Below are 20,433 nucleotides of genomic sequence, written 5' to 3' on the forward strand. Positions count from 1 at the left end.
CGCCCGGCCCAGTCTGTACCTTTTAATTGGGATATTCAACCCATTTACATTCAAGGTTAATATTGATATGTATGGATTTGACCCTTAATTGTGTTGTTAGCTAGTTATTATGTAGACTCAATTGTGTGGTTGCTTTATAGTGTCACTATTCTGTGTACTTAAGTGTGTTTTTGTAGTGGCTGATAACCTTTCCTTTTCAGATTTAGCACTCCTTTCAGGACCTCTTGTAAGGCAGGTCTGGAAGTAATAAATTGCTTTACAATTTACTTGTCTGAAAAGGATCTTATTTATCCTTCGCCCTATGTAGCTCAGTTTGACTGGATATGCACTTCTTGCTTGGAAATTTTTTCTTTCATAATGCTGAACATAGGCTCCCAATCTCTTTTGGCTTGCAGGGTTTCTGCCGAAAGGTCTGCTTTGGCCTCATGGAGTTCCCTTCGTAGGTGACCTACCTATTCTATTTTTCTTTCATTCCAACCTTGGAGAATCTGAAGATTTTGTGTCTTGGGGATGGTCTTCTTGTGTATTTTGCAGGAGTTCTCTGAATTTCCTGAATTTGAATGTTGGCCTCTTTACTGAGGTTGGAGAAGTTTTCTTGGACAGTCTCCTGAAATACGGTTTCTAAGTTGCTTGCATTCTCCTCATCGCTTTTAGGGATGCCAGTGCATCATGGATTTAGTCTCTTTACGTAGTACAGTATTTCTCAGAGGCCTTGTCTGTTGTTTTTATTCTTTTTAAAAAATTTCAGCCAGGCATGGTGGCTCACGCCGGTAATCCCCGCACTTTAGGAGGCCAAGGCAGGTGGATCACCTGAGGTCAGGAGTTCAACACCAGCCTGGCCAACATGATGAAAATGTGTCTCTACTAACATGGTAGCAGGTACCTATAACCCTAGCCACTCAGGAGGCTGAGGCAGGAGAATCTCTTGAACCCAAGAGGCAGAGTGAGCCACGATCGCACCATTGCACTCCAGCCTGGGCAACAAGAGCAAAACTCTGTCTCAAATAAAAAAGAAAAAAAATTTTTTTGTCCACCTAAGTTCAGAGAACCAGTCTTCAGAGTCTGCGATTCTTTCCTCAGGTTGGTCTATTTTGCTGTTAATACTTGGGATTGCATTATGAAAGTTTTGTAATCTCTTTTTTGATCTCAAATCAGTTGGTTTCCTTCTTACAATGGCCATTTCATCAATCAGCTCCTGTATTATTTTATCAATCATTAGATTTCATGGTTTGGGTTTTGGCTTTCTCTTGAATCTTGATCTTCATTCCTATATTCTGAATTCTATCTTTCTGTCATTTCAGCCATTCCTACTTAAGAACCTTTGTTGGGGAACTAATCTGGTTATTGGGAGGGAAGAAGACACTGTGGCTTTCTGAGTTGCCAGAGTTCTTGCACTGGTTCTTTCTCATCTTTGTGGGCTGATGTATCCTCCATGGTATAATTTGTACAGTCGCTTGACTTCTCTGGATGTTTTCAGAGGCTAAGGCATTGTGCAGGGTCTTTATTTGTAGCTGAGTTATTGTCTTTTGTTTCACAGGAGGGCTTATTAGCAAAGTATTTTTGGTATTGAAGTTTGCGCTCTGATCAATAGATGGCTCTTAAGTATAATGGCCAGTAGGTAAACTCTTGCTCAGCCACGTGACTCCTCTGTATTTCCTCACCATTGCACATTGCAGCTGTGCTCCACCTCAGTGCTCTGCAAGTGTGGGCTCCTCTCCCACCCAAGTGCTGGTTGCAGATCTTGGTTTGGCACTCCCAGGCTGCACACTGCAGCTCTGGGGTGAGCTAAGGCTTTATGTTCTCTCCCAACTTGGAGGCAGTACGGGAAGGGACCTTGGCAGTGGCTGTGGCAGGGGGTCACTTGTCTCTAGGGGCTCCACCCCAGAGAAGTGCAAAACTGTGGCCAGTGTGATTGGCTTGGGGTAGGACAGCTGTGTTGTGGGCCCAAGCTGGGACGGGGGGAGTTCCTCTGGGAGACAGACTGACCTCTTCTCAGGACAGTGGCAGCTTGCTGAAGGTATGGTTAAAGCATTCAGGGTCTTTGCTCTTTTCCTAATCCAAGGGTAGCAAGGGTAGTACCACTGCAGTGGCAGAGGGGCTTTCAGTTGCCTCTGGGAGCTACACTTCAGATACACAGATCCGCTGCTCCTGGGATATTCAGCCAGGGGTGGGGCAGCTGTGCTGCTGGCCTGAGCTGGGAGCCCCACTGGGTGAAGGGTGGGGTGCTGAGGGCTCACAGGGAAGAGACTGGGCTCCTCTCTGTATGGTGACTATGTCATGCTAGCAGTGCAAGTAAAGCCTTCAGCCTCTTTGTTTCTTCTCCATTCCAAGGACAGCAGGGGCAGAACTCTAAATGATGTTTTCATTTGCATAGTGTCAGCCTTCACTCGTTTGGTCTAGAAAATATTGATACATTTTGAATCTGACCTGATTTTACCTTCCTTCATTTCCCCTCTTGACAGTGTTTCTAAAATCTCTGAAATGACAATGATCAGAGTAAGGGCAGTAGACACAATAGTGAAAATACAAATAACAGTACATTGGTTATTTTCCCTAGCATTGCAATCGTGTGTGTTTAATAATTTAATATAGAGACTTTTACTTGTTAACCTTATTTTGTTAGCACACAAATGAAGAATATGGAGTAAGATCTATTTTTACAGTAGAATCAGAATAGTAGAGTAGAAAAAGTCCACTACAGCAGCATCTCTGAAGCCACCTAATTAGCTGTGTCACTAGGAGCTCTGAACTATAGGTTCCTCATTTGTGAAAAGAAAACACTAGACTAATTGAGCTCTGAGGTGCCCTCAAGACCAAAATATATGGCCCTGTGATTATGGTTTCCTATTTCTTCTTTTTGCTACTAAGAATAATGTATTCAAACTAAGGAAAATTTTGAGTAGTCCTACTTAGTTGGATACCAAATTAGTAGAATTTGATATTCGAATTATTCTAATATTAGAATTCTTCTGAGTTATGTTAATAACCTCTATTGAGTAGTAATAGAATAAATCTCTTTATTAGAAATTTTGGATAATTTGAAAAGGAAATAGAAACGATGGTTCTGTTCATAGCCTTTAAAAAATTGAAAGGAATGAACAAACAGAAAAATGTGTACCTGTGAATATGAGATTTCACTTTTTCTTACAAGCATGTCAAAGTGAAATTTTTTTTAGCAATTCAGTTAATTTGTTCAGCAAATGTGTAGTAAATATCTGCCATGTGCCAGGCATTAGGGATACGGTGTTAAACTCCTGCTGTCCTTGAGGAGTATTATGGGATGTGCTGACCTACAGGTACATACAGTGAGCTATGGAATTTTTAAGGCAACAATTTGATTTGAAAGAAATTTTTAGCTCAATAAAGGTAACATGCAGAAATTAGCTTAAGACGCAAGCTTGGTCTTTAGCCTTTGAAGAATAAATTGGGTCAGTAGTGGTGGAATATGAAATCAACAGAAATACTACATACTTTCTGTGTAGACAGAGTGTATGCACCAGCATTCAGATGTTTAATGGTATTCCTCTTAACAGCCGTTGGACATACCAGATGGTCGAAGAGCTCCACTCCCTGCTTATTACCGGAGCAGTAGTACTCGCAGCATTGACACTCAGACTCCTTCTGTCCAGGAGCGCAGCAGTAGCTGCAGCAGTCATTCACCCTGTGTCTCCCCCTTTTGTCCCCCGGAATCCCAGGATGGTAGCCCTTGCTCAACAGAAGATTTGCTCTATGATCGCGATAAAGGTAAGAATGGAATCATCCACTTAGCGGGTTTGTTATGGGCCTTGCTCATTATACTTTGTCTTAGACCATTACATCATTTTTTTTTTCTTTTGTTGAATGGTGACACTGTCAAAGATTGGTTAATCTAGGTTTCTTTGTTCATTGGTTTCACATACCCCCTTCTTTGTGACTCTAACAAACATCTTCCATAAATGTGTCAGAGAAGCACAGCGCATGGTTCTAACAGCTAATGAAAGCCACAAAATGGAGTGTGTACAACCTGATATAATACATAGGTCTTTTCTTGATATTGGCCAGAGCGGATGATGGCTATGGTAGAGTTTATGTTTCTCAGGCTTAAAGTTAGATTTTATAATCAGATTGATTTGCGAGGAAATAATTTCTAAAAATTATGTTGGAAAAAAAATGAGTATATTTTTAACCAAGTGTATTAAAGCTTGGTTACAACCCTGATGTCCTTGTACATACAGGACATCACGGATTATATTATGGTATGTAGATAAATTATTAACTGTTGAGAAACTCTGGGATTCTTATTGCCTATCAAGCCCAAACTGTCTCTCCATGTTCTTCTTTCCTTGTGTCCACCTCCACTTGTCTACCAACACTCCCTGTATTCTTTGTGTTTCTAGCCCCCTAAGACCTAGCTATAGAAGGCCTTGTAGACTGTAAGTAGCTAGGAAGGCAGAAGCTGGGCAAAGAAACACTGATCTTATTTTTATAACACATTTACTTCTTGTCGCCATAGAGAAATAGGTCAATGGCAACAAAAATGTAAAACCATGAAAAGGTACGGTTTATAAAACCTTGCAGGAGTTTTATGGTCCTTGTTCTGAAGTGACCCCTACCCCCTATGATTGATGTATTGTTATATGCAAAATGGCCAGATCGTAAGTGCTCAGCCAAGTAAATTTTTACATACATGTATGCTCATGAAATCACTCCCTAGGTCCAGTATAGATATAGAAGATTTTTATTACCCCACAAGGCTCCCTTGGGCCTTTTCCCAAATACTATGCTTCCCCTCTCCACCTGAAAGTAACCACTGCACTGACTTCCATCACTATAGTTTCCCCACTTACTAGATTTCATAGAAATTGAAGAGTATGGTATATATTCTTTGTGTCTGACTTCTTTTACTTATCATTATACCTAACTCTTCTGAGATGGTAAGTGGAAGCTACTTTAGACTTTGTCCTTTTCTTTTATATGTGGGTAGATCTAAAGAGTTCTCCCCTTTCTTGTTGACTATTTCATTATTGAAGGCCTTGGGGACCACTTTTCTTCATTGAGGGTATACTGAATGTAGTACCTCAGGTATCTCTTGGCTTCATGTGGGAAGTCTCCATTTCTTAAAATGTCAGACTACAAAACTTTCATTTCACTAAAGCGTCCTGTGAGAGCAGATACTTTCAATCACTTCCTCACAGCCTTTTAATGTGGATGTTTCACAATAAAACAAAACATCTTGCTTCCGGTAGGAGTGTTTGTTTGGAAGGTAAATGGAAATGTTACTATTATTTATCAATAGTAACTTGTTTTAGGTTGTATAGGTGGTAAACAGAGAAACCAGTCTGTCTTGATTCCAAACTCATATTTTTTGTTATACCAGTAGAAAGGATAAGTACAGTTCAGGGTGGCCACTTTTGCTACTTAACTCTCATAACCGGGGTAGAAATGTAGAAATAATGGTAATAGTACAACTAGACAATTAATTCTGGAGTTCTGTTTTAATACTGTGGATAAATGAGAGATGCTGAACCAAATATAAAATGTATTGAGATGATGATAGATGAGTTCCATTTTGGTTAACTGGTTGTAAGATTGCCTTCAGGGCCTCTCAGTGAATACTGGTTTCTGGAGCTCATAGGTCTTCACTTACATCATAAGTTTCAGTGTATGCTCTTTAATATTTAATAGCTGTTTTTCCTAAAGATGTACAATCTATCATATTATGAGAAGGTATAATCATTTCACTGTCCTGCCAGAGTCTTTTGCAGGAGACATAACATAGAAGTTAAGAGTAGCACTGGCTTTGGGACCATAGAAATGCATTTGAATCCTGTGAAGTTTTGGACATAAAACCTGCATTAATTCTCAAGGATTTAATGAATGGTAGCTGCTGCTATAAAAATAGTCGCCTTTATTATCACCTGTTAGTTTCCCTAAATGCCTTCAGGAAAAAATGATTATTGTTTTCTTCCACAGCTTAGTCAAAATCTCCTTCTCTGGCCTAGCTTGTGTCAATTTTCCAGTAGTATGAATTCTGACCATTTCTTAGACAGGTTAGACCTTTCCCTAAGATTTGCCTTTGTTTGTATATTTTCCTATATGTCCTTTTGTCCTTCCATACCAGATATCTGCCTCCATAACACTATGCTCATCCTCTTGGTTGTTTTTTTTTTTTTTTTGGTTTAATATGTAAAATTAGAACATTGGTTCAGATCATCGCTAAAGCTAGGGTTTTTTTCCTAATAGTTAAAAAATATTTCTTAGTAAAATAGGGTAATAACACCTACCTCATATCATTATTGGGGTTGCATGAGATATAGCAAAATGCTTAGCACAACTTTTGGCACATGATAAACAGTCAATAACTGGTGATTAATGTTGCTTAATAGTGATTTCTTAAAAATCTCTTTAGAACTTGTAAATATAGAATGGGTTTCATAATTATTTGAGACATTTCTGTGTTTTCTACAAGATCACCTTAGTTTGAGAATTAAAGCCCCATGACATCAGTTTCATAATATCTACCATATTTTGCTGAGAGGCATTACTTTGTGATTAAGATCAACTTTATGTTACTACTCCCGGGAAAACTGTGTAGCCCTGTTATGCAATACAAGGTTTCTAGCTCTCAAAAAATCACATACCATCTTTGTAAAGAGAAAATTAAAATAGCACCTATCCCTTTCATATATGTAAGTATGCACACGTGTATTTTAGAATTTGGAGTTGAGGTTTATGTATTTCAACGGAGGCTATACTTTTTTATTTAAGGAACACTTGTTGAGCATTATTGTATGTCAGCTATTGTACTAGAGAGTGGAGAAACAGATGAATAAGATGTGACAGTCTAATAGGGAGTAATAGGAATGTAAACAAATAATATACTAAAAGTATAAAGGAGGGAGTTGTCCAGAAATTGTAAAATTTCTGGAATATATGTTATGTCCTTCGAACTGTAGGCTAGTTTCTGACTTATTTCTTCTCTATGTAAAGCCCAAACTATGGGTTTTACCATTTTTAAAGATACTAGGATTACTTTCTGTAATCCTAACACTTTGGGAGGCCGAGGTGGGCAGATCACTTGAAATCAGGAGTTCAAGACCAGCCTAACCAACATAGTGAAATTCTGTCTGTACTAAAAATACAAAAAAGTAGCCAGGTGTGGTGGCATGCACCTGCAGTCCCAGGTACTTGAGAGGCTGAGGCCGGAAGATCTCTTGAACTTGGGAGGTAGAGGTTGCAGCAAGCCGAGATCAGTCACTGCATTCAGCCTGGGCAACAGAGCAAGGCTTTGTCTCAAAAAAATAAAGGTACTAATTCTTCCTATAATGTATGTTTTCTACAGTAAATCATAAATTGGTTTTTATTTTTTAAAGACAAAAGGAAGCTGTATAGCTTTCTTAGAGCTTTTCATTTTTATGAAAACAGAATGAATTCTATAATTTTGAAGTCAACTAGGATTGATTTGATTTGGAGTACCTACAAATTCTGCAGTTGCTTTAGAGAAATGTATTCTGTGGTAAAGTAACTAGTTCAGACTCCATAGGAACCTGGATAGACATACACAGGTGGGAAGAGGGACAGCTGCAGTGAGTATCTGCCCTAATGAGGGATGTGCTGGTGAGCTGATTATTTTTCTAGTGTTCATGTTATATACTTACTCTTTTTCTGACTTTGCCAACATTATTTTTGCCTGTTCCTAACATCTATTCTCTATGAATTATGTATAATTTGAGACCTATAATATAATTTTAGCTGCATCACATATTGGTTTTTTTCTTTGCCTGTATGGATTGCAATGCCAGGACAAAAACACTCTTATCAAGCAGGTTTCAACTGTTGAGAGACTTATTTCAGGTAAATGGGTTTTTTGTCTTTTGTTTTGACTTTTTACTAGATTTTTCTGGTGACCTAAAGTTTGAAGACAAGTTGGTCACTCTGGTCACATGTGTAAAGTTGCCAGGCTAACTAATAGCTATAGCAACTACTACTGCTCTTCTCTGTGTGAAGAATTCAGAGATCCAGAATAAGAGCAGTCATAGAATATAGCCTAAGAGGTAGCTTGTAGTCTTCCACATTATCATGCCCAAAATGCAAGGAAGAAAAATAGTCATTTATATAACTATTAGTTTATAATAGTCAGAATATTAGTTTCTTAAGCAATTCTGCCAGCATTGCTTGATGGTAGCCAAACATGCTGGGCAAGATGCAAAATCTAGACTTCAGTCAGCTACTTATCATTGATCCTTTGGCACAGTTCACTTATGCAGTTGTTATAAAATTCTGCAATTTTGCAGGATATTGTGGAAACATTGATTATGGTAATCATGAAATAAATGGAATCATTTTATTCAGGCCAACTACTGAGAGTTGTATTCCAAGCATCCGTAAATGGATTACTTGTAATTTAAGCTGTATTTTCCTGAAGGAAGAGTATATGCTATGTAGATAGAGTTTCTCAAGCCAATGCATACAAGGCTATTTAATTCATTCTGTGATTTCATAAATATTCATATTGCTAAATTTTTAGTGTTAGGACTGAGCCACCCTTGGTCCTAGGAGAAAAAAGTATTATCTTTCAGGGTCTGGGGTTGACCCTAGGCAGACTTTTGAAACAGTCAGCTTTTGGCACCCTCCTCTTCCTTTCTATATACATTTTAACCTACTTGTAGTTATCTTTAGTGCTTTATGTCTTTATCTTTTTTTTTTACCTTTGCCCTTACTGTGCTTTAACCCTCTAAGTTTTTAGGTAATCAGCCAAGATTTTATGGCACTTTTCTTTTGGGGGTTTATATTGTAAAAACAGCTATGATAGATATATTTATTTGAGCTACCACACCTTGAAAAAATCATTGCCTTTGAACCAGGATGTGTTTATCGAAAAATTCTCTTTATATGGTTCTAGGATGCTTATTATCCTAGAAGAACCTTTTGGTGGTAAAATTACAGAGTATAAAGATATTATTCCAACAAATAAGTTAGTCTGTAGGTTAAAATGGACCTATTCTAGAATTATGTCCCTAAGGTCATTTTACCTCTCTTTCAAGACAGCATCTTAAAATACATACATTCCAGTGCCTAACAGCACAGAATAAGTATCCAGTAAATGCTCTTGTCCCTTCTTTCTGAAAATGTTAACAATTGTACAAATGGTAGATACTGTGATAGCTCCCTGTGCATGAATTATTATTCATAATTCAAAACTACTTAAGTATATAACTCAGTTTTAGCCATTATTGCTCAGTATAGAATATAAGCAAATCAAAAATTTGTAACAGACCTGCATATATATTTCACTTAATCACCTCTTATCTGTTTACCATGATATAAGCTCCAACAAGAGTAAATGACTTTATTTTGGTTACTGCATTAATCTCAGCAGATCAACTAGTTCCTAGAGTGGTGCAGTGCTTAATGGAGATTTGTTTGAGTATTAAGACCTTTCTTCATGGTATGTCCATTTTTTAAAGGATATATTTTTATAGCTATGTTGAAAACGTGTTTTTTTTTTTGAATTGTTAAATTATATGTTAGGCTTTTAATGTTCATAAAGTGTGTGATACTCTTCATAAAAATAAAAACCAAGCATAATTAAGTTAGCATAAAAGATTATGCTAAACCTAGTGATAGGCTTTTGGTGGGAAAGAGGCCATGAAGTTCAAATTTGCCGTTGAAATAGGGGGAAGGGAGGTAACTGCTAAAACTCTCTCATCTTCCCCTTCTTGCTGTTGGTCATGCTGGTAACCAGTAAACTCTGATAATAACTGGGTTGAAAATAACAGGGTGTCATCTAGGTTCAAGGAAAAGGGAATCTGTTAGATTTTCCCTCCCTGTTACCTTTTGTGTTCCTCTAAGAAAAAGTTTCAACTCATAGGGACCACTCCTTTATACTGTCTCCTTGTGACATTGACAGAAGGCAGACCCAATGAAGCTCTTGCCTGAACTATCAGCCTTTAATTAGAAACAGAATGTTAGATTAGAAGGAACTTGATCATCTAGTCACCTCATATGTGTAACGAAGACACTTGAGTTGAGCTAGATCCAAACTAAGTGAGACGGATAACATAACAATAATGAACTTTGACTCTAGGGCAGCCAGGTTGAATCCCTGCTCTGCCACTTACTGTGTCACTAATTAATTAATTGATGCCCTTGAACAAGTTAATCTGCCTGTATCTCAATTTCCTCACCTATAATGGGGATAGCTGCCTCGTAGAATTGTTATGATAAAATGTGTTCAGGTGATTTTATTTTTATTATTTCCGGTAACATTACCACAGTCCTATGGGTAGGTGACATTGCCATTATTTAAAGGGCCCAGAATCTGAGACTTAGAGAAAGTAAGTAATTTTGCTAACTTCTGTGGTGTCTACATGCCAACAAAGATCTTCTGTAGGAACTTGATACTACATCTTGCTGCCTTTGCAGAAGGAATAGTCTTTATATGGGCATTCGGCTGTGAAAGGGCCTGGTGTGTAAGAACAGTAAGAAATTGTACGGTTGGGGCATAGGGGTGAATGGTGGAGAGTAGAAAACAGTGAGACTGGAGAGTTAGAAAGTCCACTCTTTCATAGAGGCCTTTGTAAGCCTTGCTAAGAGAAAGGAAAAGCCAAGGAAAGATCTTTTATCTGCTAAAGGATATGGCCAGCTTAACAGTTAAAAACTATAACTCAGGTAGACACAGAAGTAGAGACAGTCGGAGGACAAGATAAGTAGCTATGCTAATAGTCTAGTCTTGTGGTTTTCAAACTTTACTTATTCCATACCCTTGTCAGCAATTTTGAATCTGTACCCCTAATATAAGTTTAGATATTTATAGGTGATATATGTATATAATTCATTCTATGAAGTAAATAACTGTTAAAGTTTACTTGTTTTTAAAGATAAAAAATACATATAAATTTAAAAATAAATGTATTTAATTGCTGTTATGGTTTTGCCCTACATGTCAGCAGATTGTTTCACACCCCTAATTGGGAGACCACAGGTGTAGGGCAAATATGAGGAGGCATAGCAAGGTCAGAGGAACTGGAGGAAAGGGGCTGAAGAAGAGTCAACAGCATTGGGTGGCTGATTAGATGTATGAGGTGAGGGAGGAGAAGGAGATCAGGATAATAGCAAAGTTCTTATGAAGTTCCAGCATGGGAAATGTGGAAATGATTACCATCATTAATAAGGTAGTGAATATTGGAGATGGAATAGACTTTACGGTGACTATAATAAGTTTAAGATGTTGGTTTCTGCCTAAAGACATTATAATACCATTTCCCTTTAGCAAGAAATTTTTTAAAAAGAGGAAATAGTAAATTTTATCTAATGTTGCACTGACAACATTGATAGCATTTTGCTTTGCCTTATCTTTTGAACATTGTAAATAAATGCTCAGTAAATATTTAACTGAACGTTTAAAATTGTAGTGAAACTTTTATTAGAAGTTCAGATGTTCTTTTTTCCCTAAATGTTAAAAATTACTTGTTTCTAAAGATAAGAAGTAAATATGGATAATGTGCTGATTTTTTCCCCCATGTCAGCAGATTGTTTCATGCCTCCCTTATTGGGAAATCACAGTTGTAGGGTACCTTAGGAGCAGTTTAACATGAACAATGTGTATCAGTTTAAAACGAACAAACAAACAAACTGATGTGCCTGGAAATTTTGCCATATAATAAACTTGACAAGATAAAAAATTAAGATTGTATTGTAGTGATTTTCTTGAGATACTTACTTTTGTACTTTACAAGATACAAAATATTTTGTGTAATCCAATTTATTTTTAGTTTTACCATTATGATTTATAAGAATTATTTTAGTCTACAAATTGGTTTAAGGACGGTTTTCAATTTTAACTGTCATATCAGATTAAAAATGACTTATCATTTTTAACTTTCATATCAGATTCAGAGCGAGTAGTTAGCATATCAACAATGATGATTAGGACTGTTCTACATATCAAAGATTATATTGTGGAAGAAGCACTGTACTTATTTTGAGTACACAAAAATGAAAGAGTAATTTATTTTTGCACAATTTGTAAGTTGGCATCAATTTAATCAATACTTATGGACCGAGAAGTGATTACAAAATATAAAATACCTCCTACATATGATAAATATTTAATTATTGGGCCTTGGAATGTAAGTTGAGTCCCAGTTATTAAAAAAAATCAGATTAGAAACAAAGTTTATAAATATAAGTAACAAAAGGTTCTGATGTCATTTTTCCCCTTTGTTCTTTGCTGAATGCTGATCTAAAGGAGATCTTATATATAGCTGATGTCTTGGTTGATTAAAATTTTTTAGCATTCTCACAAGGTGTTAACTTCTAATTTTAGAAAAACCTTAGAGGCTCTTTGTAAAAGCCAAATGTTCTCCTTACTTGTAAGTTTCCAAGTTGGTCTTGGAGTTAACTGAAAAGGCTTTTAATACAATTGGTAATACAACCTGATTCTTAAAGTTTATTGCCCAGAAATGATATACGGTTGTGCGCATTTCCTGATTTCATTAGGCCTTCAAACCCCATAATACATTGTAGTTGATCATTTCATTTCCTGAAGCAAAATCAGTGTATTTTAACACTAGAGTAGTAATTCTGTTTAAGTATTATTTAGTCAATCATGTTTCTAATTTAACTCTCTTGGCTAACTTTATGCTTCAGTATGTCATTGAGTAGAGTGTTGGTTGAACAGTATACTCACTTTCCTAGTCAGTTACCAGAGTAAGAATTACATTCTACTGGTTATTGCTGCATATACTATAAAAGTATTTTCTTTGCATAGTAGCCTATAGAATCTGCATGCTTTAAGCATTGATTTTAATTTGAGGATATTTCTTTACACTAAAGGATGCCATCATGAACTGGCAGAGTTCATGCCAGGCAGTGATAAACCTGGACAACCTAGTAATCCAGATATTACTCTGCTTCTGTCTCAGAAACAAAATTTTAATCTGTATGTACCTGAGTAGAGTTAGAGTGCATAAATCTATTAAAAACAACATTTCCTTTACTCTATTCTGTCAAGAGGGAGCAGAATAGGCACGTAATTTTTTTAATGGTTCATTTTTAATTTTCAAATTAGAAATGATATGTTACGTTTTACTATGATAATAATATTCAGAGCTTACTGTATTTCAGGCACTATCCTAATCCTTTTTGTTTTTTGGTTTGGGTTTTTTTTTTTTGTTTTTTTTTTTTTTTGGAGAGGGTTTCACCATGTTGGCCAGGTGGTCTTGAACTCCTGGCCTCAAGTCATCCTCCCACCTCAGCCTCCAAAAATGCTGGGATTACAGTTGTGAGCCACCTCACCCAGCCCTTATCCTAATTCTTTTACATATATTTTTCACAGCTGTCATATCAGTTGTATTTTCTGTTTTATAGATCAAAAAACAGAGGGATCAGACTTACCCTATGCCATGCAGTTAGGTCTAGGAAGAAGTCAGGTGGCCTCACTCTACACCAATGTTCATAACCTTTTCATAATTGATTCTCAAATATGGCTGTGAGCCACCGCACCTGGCCACAAAATGTCTTCTTTGTACGTTGGAACTATTAAAGAAATAACCACAGAATTTTAGAGTTCATGAGTGGCAATTCAGTTTGCATTTGGGAGCTTTACCCCCACCTCCCCACCCCAAGGCAATGCTTGGCTTCTCCTCAGACTAATTAAATCAGAGTCTTTCAGGAATGAGGTCTAGAGATTGATCTTTTTAAAACATCTTCTGATGAGTCTAATGTGAAAGAAACTCTGGTTAAAACCACTATTCTATTATTTCTTGTTTTAGAATTAATTTTACTTAGTTTGATAAAGTAATCTGATAGAGATAAAGCATATGTATAGACTTAGGGCTAGAATAGAACCATGGCAGAGATTTGACATACTGCCTGCATAAATCAATCAACCATTATATATGCAATATTTTTTTTCTTTTGAGACAGGGTCTCAACTCTGTCACCTAGGCTGGAGTGCAGTTGTGTGATCAAATGTATAATTTTTCATACAAGAACTGTGGGCCACACACTATAATATACCAGATATAATAAAGGTCATTTATAAGGAGAAATTGAGAAAACTCAAGCTATACAAGTACATGTAGTTTAATGAATATTGTTTCTATATGAAATTCCAAACTTTAATAACTTCTCTAATTTTTCAAAGCTTTAATTCATTATATGTTTAAAAGTATTTGACAAGCTAATTGTATTTTAATGGTAAATATGGTACAAATGCATATGTATGATCTGTTATATACAATAGCAATCACATTTTTCCATATTCTTGATTTTCAGAGTTGAGTGATTCTGTTATAAATATATGTAAATGAGACTTGCAAATATAGAAAGATACGTAAAGAATTCACTGCATTTAATTTTATTAATTGACATTGGCTGTGATGTTAAAAGTCATAAAGTAATATTTAACCTAATCTCAAATGTATTTCTAGTTATGATCCGGTATTAATATCTGGGATAACAGAATGAGAAAACTTGGTATACTGGTAAACAAAAGAGATTGAATTAAAATTACCATGAGACGTCTTTCTTATCTTGAATCTCCTGAGCAGGCATATTTATGTTTATAATATTCTATATTGAAATGTGGCTATTAAATTCAACACAGAGTTTTAAATGAATAGTAACATTTTATACATTCAAGTCTGGAATGAGTAGCATAGGTTGGCCATATGTGACAGTTTGTTTTTTTTTTTTGTGGGAGGTGGGGGTGGGAGGGTTGTTTTGGTTTTGAGACCTAGTCTCACTCTGTCACCCAGGCTGGAGTGCAGGGGCAGGATCTTGGCTCACTGCAACTTCCGCCTCCTGGGTTCAGGCGATTCTCCTATTTCAGCCTCCTGAGTAGCTGGGACTACAGGCATGTGCCACCACACTCAGCTAATTTTTGTATTTTTTAGTAGAAACAGGGTTTCACCATATTGGACAGGCTGGTCTCAAACTCCTGACTTCGTGATCCGCCCACCTTGGCCTCCCAAAGTGCTGGGATTACAAATGTGAGCCACCACACCCAGCCAATATGTGTTGTTTTTAAAGCATCCCACTTTGTAAGGCAAGAAAACATATATAGGCAATATATATATATATATTTTTTTTTTTGAGATAGGGCCTTGCTCTGTTACCCAGGCTGGAGTGCAGTGGTGTTATCTTGGCTTACTGCAACCTCCGCCTTCTGGGTTCAAGTGATTCTCCTGCCTCAGCCTCCCAAGTAGCTGGGATTATAGGCGCATGCCACCATGCCTGGCTAATTTTTTTATTATTAGTAGAGTCTGGGTTTCACCATATTGACCAGGCTGGCATTAAACTCCTGACCTCGTGATCCGTTCTCCTCAGCCTCCCAAAGTACTGAGATTACAGGAGTAAGCCACCACGCCCGGCTACAAAATATGCCTTCTTTGTATGTTAGAACTATTAAAGAAAAATCACAGAATTTTAGAGTTCATGAGTGGCAGTTCCTTTAATTATATAGAAATCCAGAAAGGTGGTTGTATTCCAGGTAACATAGAACTATACAATAAAAGCTAAAACCGCAGACTAGGTGTCTCCATTCCCTGGCCCCTCTTTATCGTCTCTCTGATTGTATACTTACCTGAAGAAAAACTCCAGATTTAGCAAATATTTTTTTCTTTTAAGCTTTGCCTTTCCAGACCACCTAACATTAAATATAAACATATATTCAACCAAAAAAAAACCCAATTTTTATTGAAAAGGCAGAAAAATAACACTGAAAGCTGTCTGTCTGGGATAGCAGTATATGTGTTTACTTAACATTAGTGACACCCCCCAAAAAAGCAGAACAGTAACGTTTAAAAGGGTAAAATTCTCTTAAAAAATACACTTATAGTGTCTGAAATTGGAAATATTTTAAGAAGAAAAATTACTTCATTCTAAATTGTTAATAGGAAGATAGCAGCTAGATTAGGCAGCTCACATCTAGCCTTTGAAACCATCAGTAAAATAGTGAGAGAAATAATGTGGTAGGCCTGATGTTGTAGTGAGAAAAAGAACACAGAAAACAATTAACTGTGGCCAAGATGACTTTTCTTACGTGATAGTAGGGCGGATCCTTAACTACTGACATGACTACTGATGGCATCAAGCCCGTGGTTTGAGGCTGATGCTGCTTGTGCCATGTAGGCTAAGTTATGCTCAGCAGTAATCTCCATGAAGTCGTCTCATGCCATATCTACTTGTATGTTTTAAATTTCTGTGGATACATAGTAGGTGTATATATTATGGGCTACAAGAGATGTTTTGATAGTATGTAGTGTAAAATAAGCACATCATGAAGAATGGGGTTTCCATCCTTTCTACTTACTTGTATTCTTGATCTCATATTTCCTTTGCCTGGCTTGTTGCTGTTTGCATAGTAAGGTAAGGTCAAGATGTATTTTTTATATTACACCAAATTTGAGGCCTTATTCTCATCAGGTGGTTTTTTTTGTTTGTTTTTATCATGAACCACTCTTATCTAGTCTAGTAGTCTAGCTCAAATAGAGCTGCAAATTCAGACCTCCAATCAGGCTAATTATGCTTTTTATCATCCTAAGAGATACAATCCTGTTTCACCTCCTTCCTCCCATTTGTTTACGTAAGATACAAGATAAGTATTAAACTTAAGAAAATTCTCAAATCTGAATGGTATAGGAAGAAACCAAACTTCATTCTAAGACTTAATTTTTTCCGAGAGGCTATTTGGTGCCTGCTCTGTAGTTAAGGATAGAGAAACTGTGGTTTTCTAGCTTTCCCAATAATGTGACCTTTTTATTTTCCAGACAGTGGTTTTCCAGCCAGAAGTATAGCCATGTTCAAATACAAGCATAGATCTGCATTCACAAGACTAACAAGTATTAGTGTACATCAAGGGTCTTCTTCCTAAGCATGTATTATAACTTTATTAATGATGATAAAACATTCTTATTACTCAGTCTCTGAGTATGGTACTGTACTCTGTATTCTAAACTAAAGCAACTTAACAAAATTGTGATAAATATGATACTAGTGCAGTCTTTCAAATAGAATAAAATAATATATTTCAGTAGATTATGTGCTTAGTATTTTAGCAGTGGGGATTGGTTTGTATTAAGTCAGAATTTGTTTAAATAGGACTATTGTATACAAACATGTTACTGACTTTACAACTTGGCATCTCACAGAGATAATGACACATTTTAGTGGATTTGAATTTCCAACATCTCTTGCCAGGTAGGAAAGGGAGAAATTGCATATAGGTTTTATGGCTTTTCATGAATAGACCATTTTCTTTTTGGCCAAAACTATGAGGAAAACATGTTAGGTAGAGATGTTTGGAGATGTCTCATGTCTTCTAGTAGCAAAAAATACAAACTCTGCTGAAAAAGCCCTTTTATTATAAACATTTTAAAGGTAAAATTCTGAGCAAATTATGTTTTTTATGCTGGGAAGATAGACATTTTATAAACTTGTTTTTTTCCCCTACGTATGTGTTATTCATGATATTTAGCAAAAATAACATTTCTGCTAAGAACTTTCGTAATGAATATTATTCATTTTCATTAAATCGGTTTTACAGTGAAAAGGCATGTAGAGAACCCTGTATCATTGTAATCTGTTTTATTCTTTATGACTTAAGCACATTGGCCCATCATTTGCATTCTTGAAATACATAATAAATAACATATTTGTTTTCAGGATGGCAGCTCTGTTGTATTCAAAATGCAGTTTTCTGGACCAAAATGTCCTTCTTTTTATGTTCTTTGGTATGGCAGATTACTGTTGCACTGAAGTTTTTATTTAGACGAATGTACTATACAAGGTGTAAGAAATAGCTTTGCAATGAAGGAGACTGTGGTCAAAGCATAGGGGCAGTAGTGGATAAAGTGTGCAAAAGGCTGTTTGGAAATCAAATTTAATTTAATAGAGCTTTCAATCACTAGTTAATATAACTGCTTTAAATTTACAGACAGTGGGAGTAGCTCACCGTTACCCAAGTATGCTTCATCTCCCAAACCAAACAACAGCTACATGTTCAAACGGGAGCCCCCAGAGGGATGTGAGCGAGTGAAGGTCTTTGAGGAAATGGCGTAAGTAATGTCTTTTCTGTCAGCTGGGATCTGTCTGCAAAGCTGTAAAGCTTTTTACTGAGACCAGTTGATTACATATGAATCAACTACTCTATCCAGCTGATAATGCGTTTCAACAGCAAATAATGTAAAGAGAATTGAATAGGCAAGAGAGATCTTATTGACGGAGAATTGGAGTCTGTATGCTCGAAATGTGTAAGCCAATACAAAGAAACTTGGAAACTTATTACCTGAAAGATCTATTTTTAATCATTAAGAATTGTCATTTCAAGAACTCTTAATTTAGATAACTAACAAAGAGACGTTAGGAGCAAAGTCAGTATCCATGGGTGACTAGCTTAAAGACAGTGTACCCTACAAGCCAGAAGATTAGCCTCCTTCCCTGTAGCCACATCAAGCTTGCTTATATTCAGACTTTCTGTTCACAAGAGGTTTTGTTTTCTTAATGAAATTTCAGTATGTGTAAGTTAGAAGTGAAACTAGAAAAAGAGGTTCATGCTGCAAACACTGTGTGGAGTAGCTCAAAAGAAGACTATGTGGTTCTTGGATGCACTCATGCCTTTGTTCCAGTGCAGGTGCCTAGTGGAGGGTGCTGTACTCCTGCAACCTGGAAGGATCCATCTTGCAGGAGCTGATGGTTTAGCTCCTGGGAATAGGAGGAGAGGAAGGGCTTGTGGACCCAAGCTCTGTTGAACTGACTGGCTTTTTGAGAGACCACTGAAACTCTCCCCTTCCCACTCCATCCCCCATCTGTGCTAATGGAAGTATATCTAGAGAGAAAAAAGGAGGAAGTATTTAAAACTAAATACATGATGGACTAATGCCCCCCACCTCCAGTATACTTTTTCTTAACAGAAAAGGTCATTCTAACTTTGTGTAATCTTCAATTATAATGTAACAGACTTCTCCACCTTTCCAAATGATTAAAAACTAAATAATGATCTCTAAATATTTGTCTTTCTGGTTCTTTTGAAAATCCTTTTGTCTCAGATACCACTTCAGTGCTGTGTGCTTGAATAGCCTGCCAGCTGACTTGTGCTATGGAAGATGTTTACCCCTCTGTATACACTTAACCCATCCCCTGCCATTCATATTTTAGCTGTTTTAGAGAACTCCAGTTAATTCAGAAAATGCTTAAATTTTTCTGTGTTAGTGATTATAAATCTAATTTTGTTTTATGGTTTTAGGTCTCGTCAGCCTATCTCGGCCCCTCTCTTTTCATGTCCTGACAAAAACAAGGTTAATTTCATCCCAACCGGATCAGCTTTCTGTCCTGTAAAACTTCTAGGCCCTCTCTTACCGGCTTCCGACCTTATGCTCAAGAACTCTCCTAACTCTGGCCAGAGCTCAGCATTGGCAACTCTGACCGTTGAGCAGCTCTCATCCCGGGTTTCCTTTACGTCTCTTTCTGATGACACCAGCACAGCCGCCTCCACGGAGGCCTCTGCCCAGCAGCCATCCCAGCAGCAGCAGCTCCTGCAGGAACTGCAGGGTGAGGACCACATCTCTGCCCAGAACTATGTGATCATCTAAAAAAAGGGGGAGCTGGCCTCCACCCTACCTTCCATGGATTAGAAACAAGATTTCAGACATCTATCTGCATGGAGTGACAAACTTTCTGAACACCACCACCACCACCAATACTTATCAGCATCATAAAATATCTCTTAACACTGATCTTGGCAGGGATGGAACTCCTATTCAGCAGTTTTTGTGGAAAGCAGTAATGCTTGCAAAACGTGTGTGTCATTCAGCATTTTAAGTGGAGACTATGCATTTCATAGTAAGTTTGAGAGACTAGTACTTTGTCCTGTGTTTTGTTCCAGATTCTTCGGTATAAATAAGCTCTATATCAAAAAGTTGCCTGTCTAAATAGAAAATGTCTTGCTGTGTTTTGTCCTATGGAAAATACTGTACTTCAGGATTATGTTTACAATTGACCCAGGTGTTTGTTTCTAACTTCTGTAATACATACAATGCAAAAAAAAAAAAAAAAAAAAAAAAAAAAAAAAAAATAAAAAAAAAAAAAAAAAAAAAAAAACACAATAAAAAAAAAAAAAAAAAAAAAATGGCCACAACAGTTGCACAGTGCCCACCCTATGGCCTAGCTTCAGGTACTTCAGTTGAAGTCTAAACTCAGGTAACTTGGAATGTATATCATATTGGGATATTAAATATTTCACAGCTAAAAAGCTAAAGAGGGAACATCACTCTTTTGCCTTTCCTTATTTTGTGCATTTCCCTTTCCTCATTACATTCCACATTCTTAGAATAAGAAGTGCATTCAATCCTAGGAGAATGATAATCCTGGACATGGGTGAACATGAGGAGAACCAGCAAATCTGTGGTGTTTGACATCATTTTGTCATGTGGTTACAAGTAAAACAACTGT

General features: G+C 36.8%; 1 protein-coding gene across 3 annotated transcripts in view; it reads left to right on the forward strand.

Moving 5' to 3' along the window:
• Positions 1–20,056, forward strand: part of GLCCI1 (glucocorticoid induced 1) — a 148,917-nt gene extending 128,861 nt beyond the window's left edge. For all 3 annotated transcript variants that reach the window (XM_017525075.2, XM_017525076.2, XM_037737300.1), the window contains 3 exons: positions 3,534–3,744; positions 17,921–18,041; positions 19,229–20,056. In XM_017525075.2, the coding sequence (XP_017380564.1) occupies positions 3,534–3,744; positions 17,921–18,041; positions 19,229–19,574 (678 nt within the window). In that variant the 3' untranslated portion in view covers positions 19,575–20,056. The remainder of the gene's footprint in view (positions 1–3,533; positions 3,745–17,920; positions 18,042–19,228) is intronic.
• Positions 20,057–20,433: the final 377 nt, after the last annotated feature.

Source organism: Cebus imitator, unplaced genomic scaffold, assembly GCF_001604975.1.
Source record: "Cebus imitator isolate Cc_AM_T3 unplaced genomic scaffold, Cebus_imitator-1.0 Scaffold37, whole genome shotgun sequence".
In the NCBI taxonomy this organism is placed as follows: Eukaryota; Metazoa; Chordata; class Mammalia; order Primates; family Cebidae; genus Cebus; species Cebus imitator.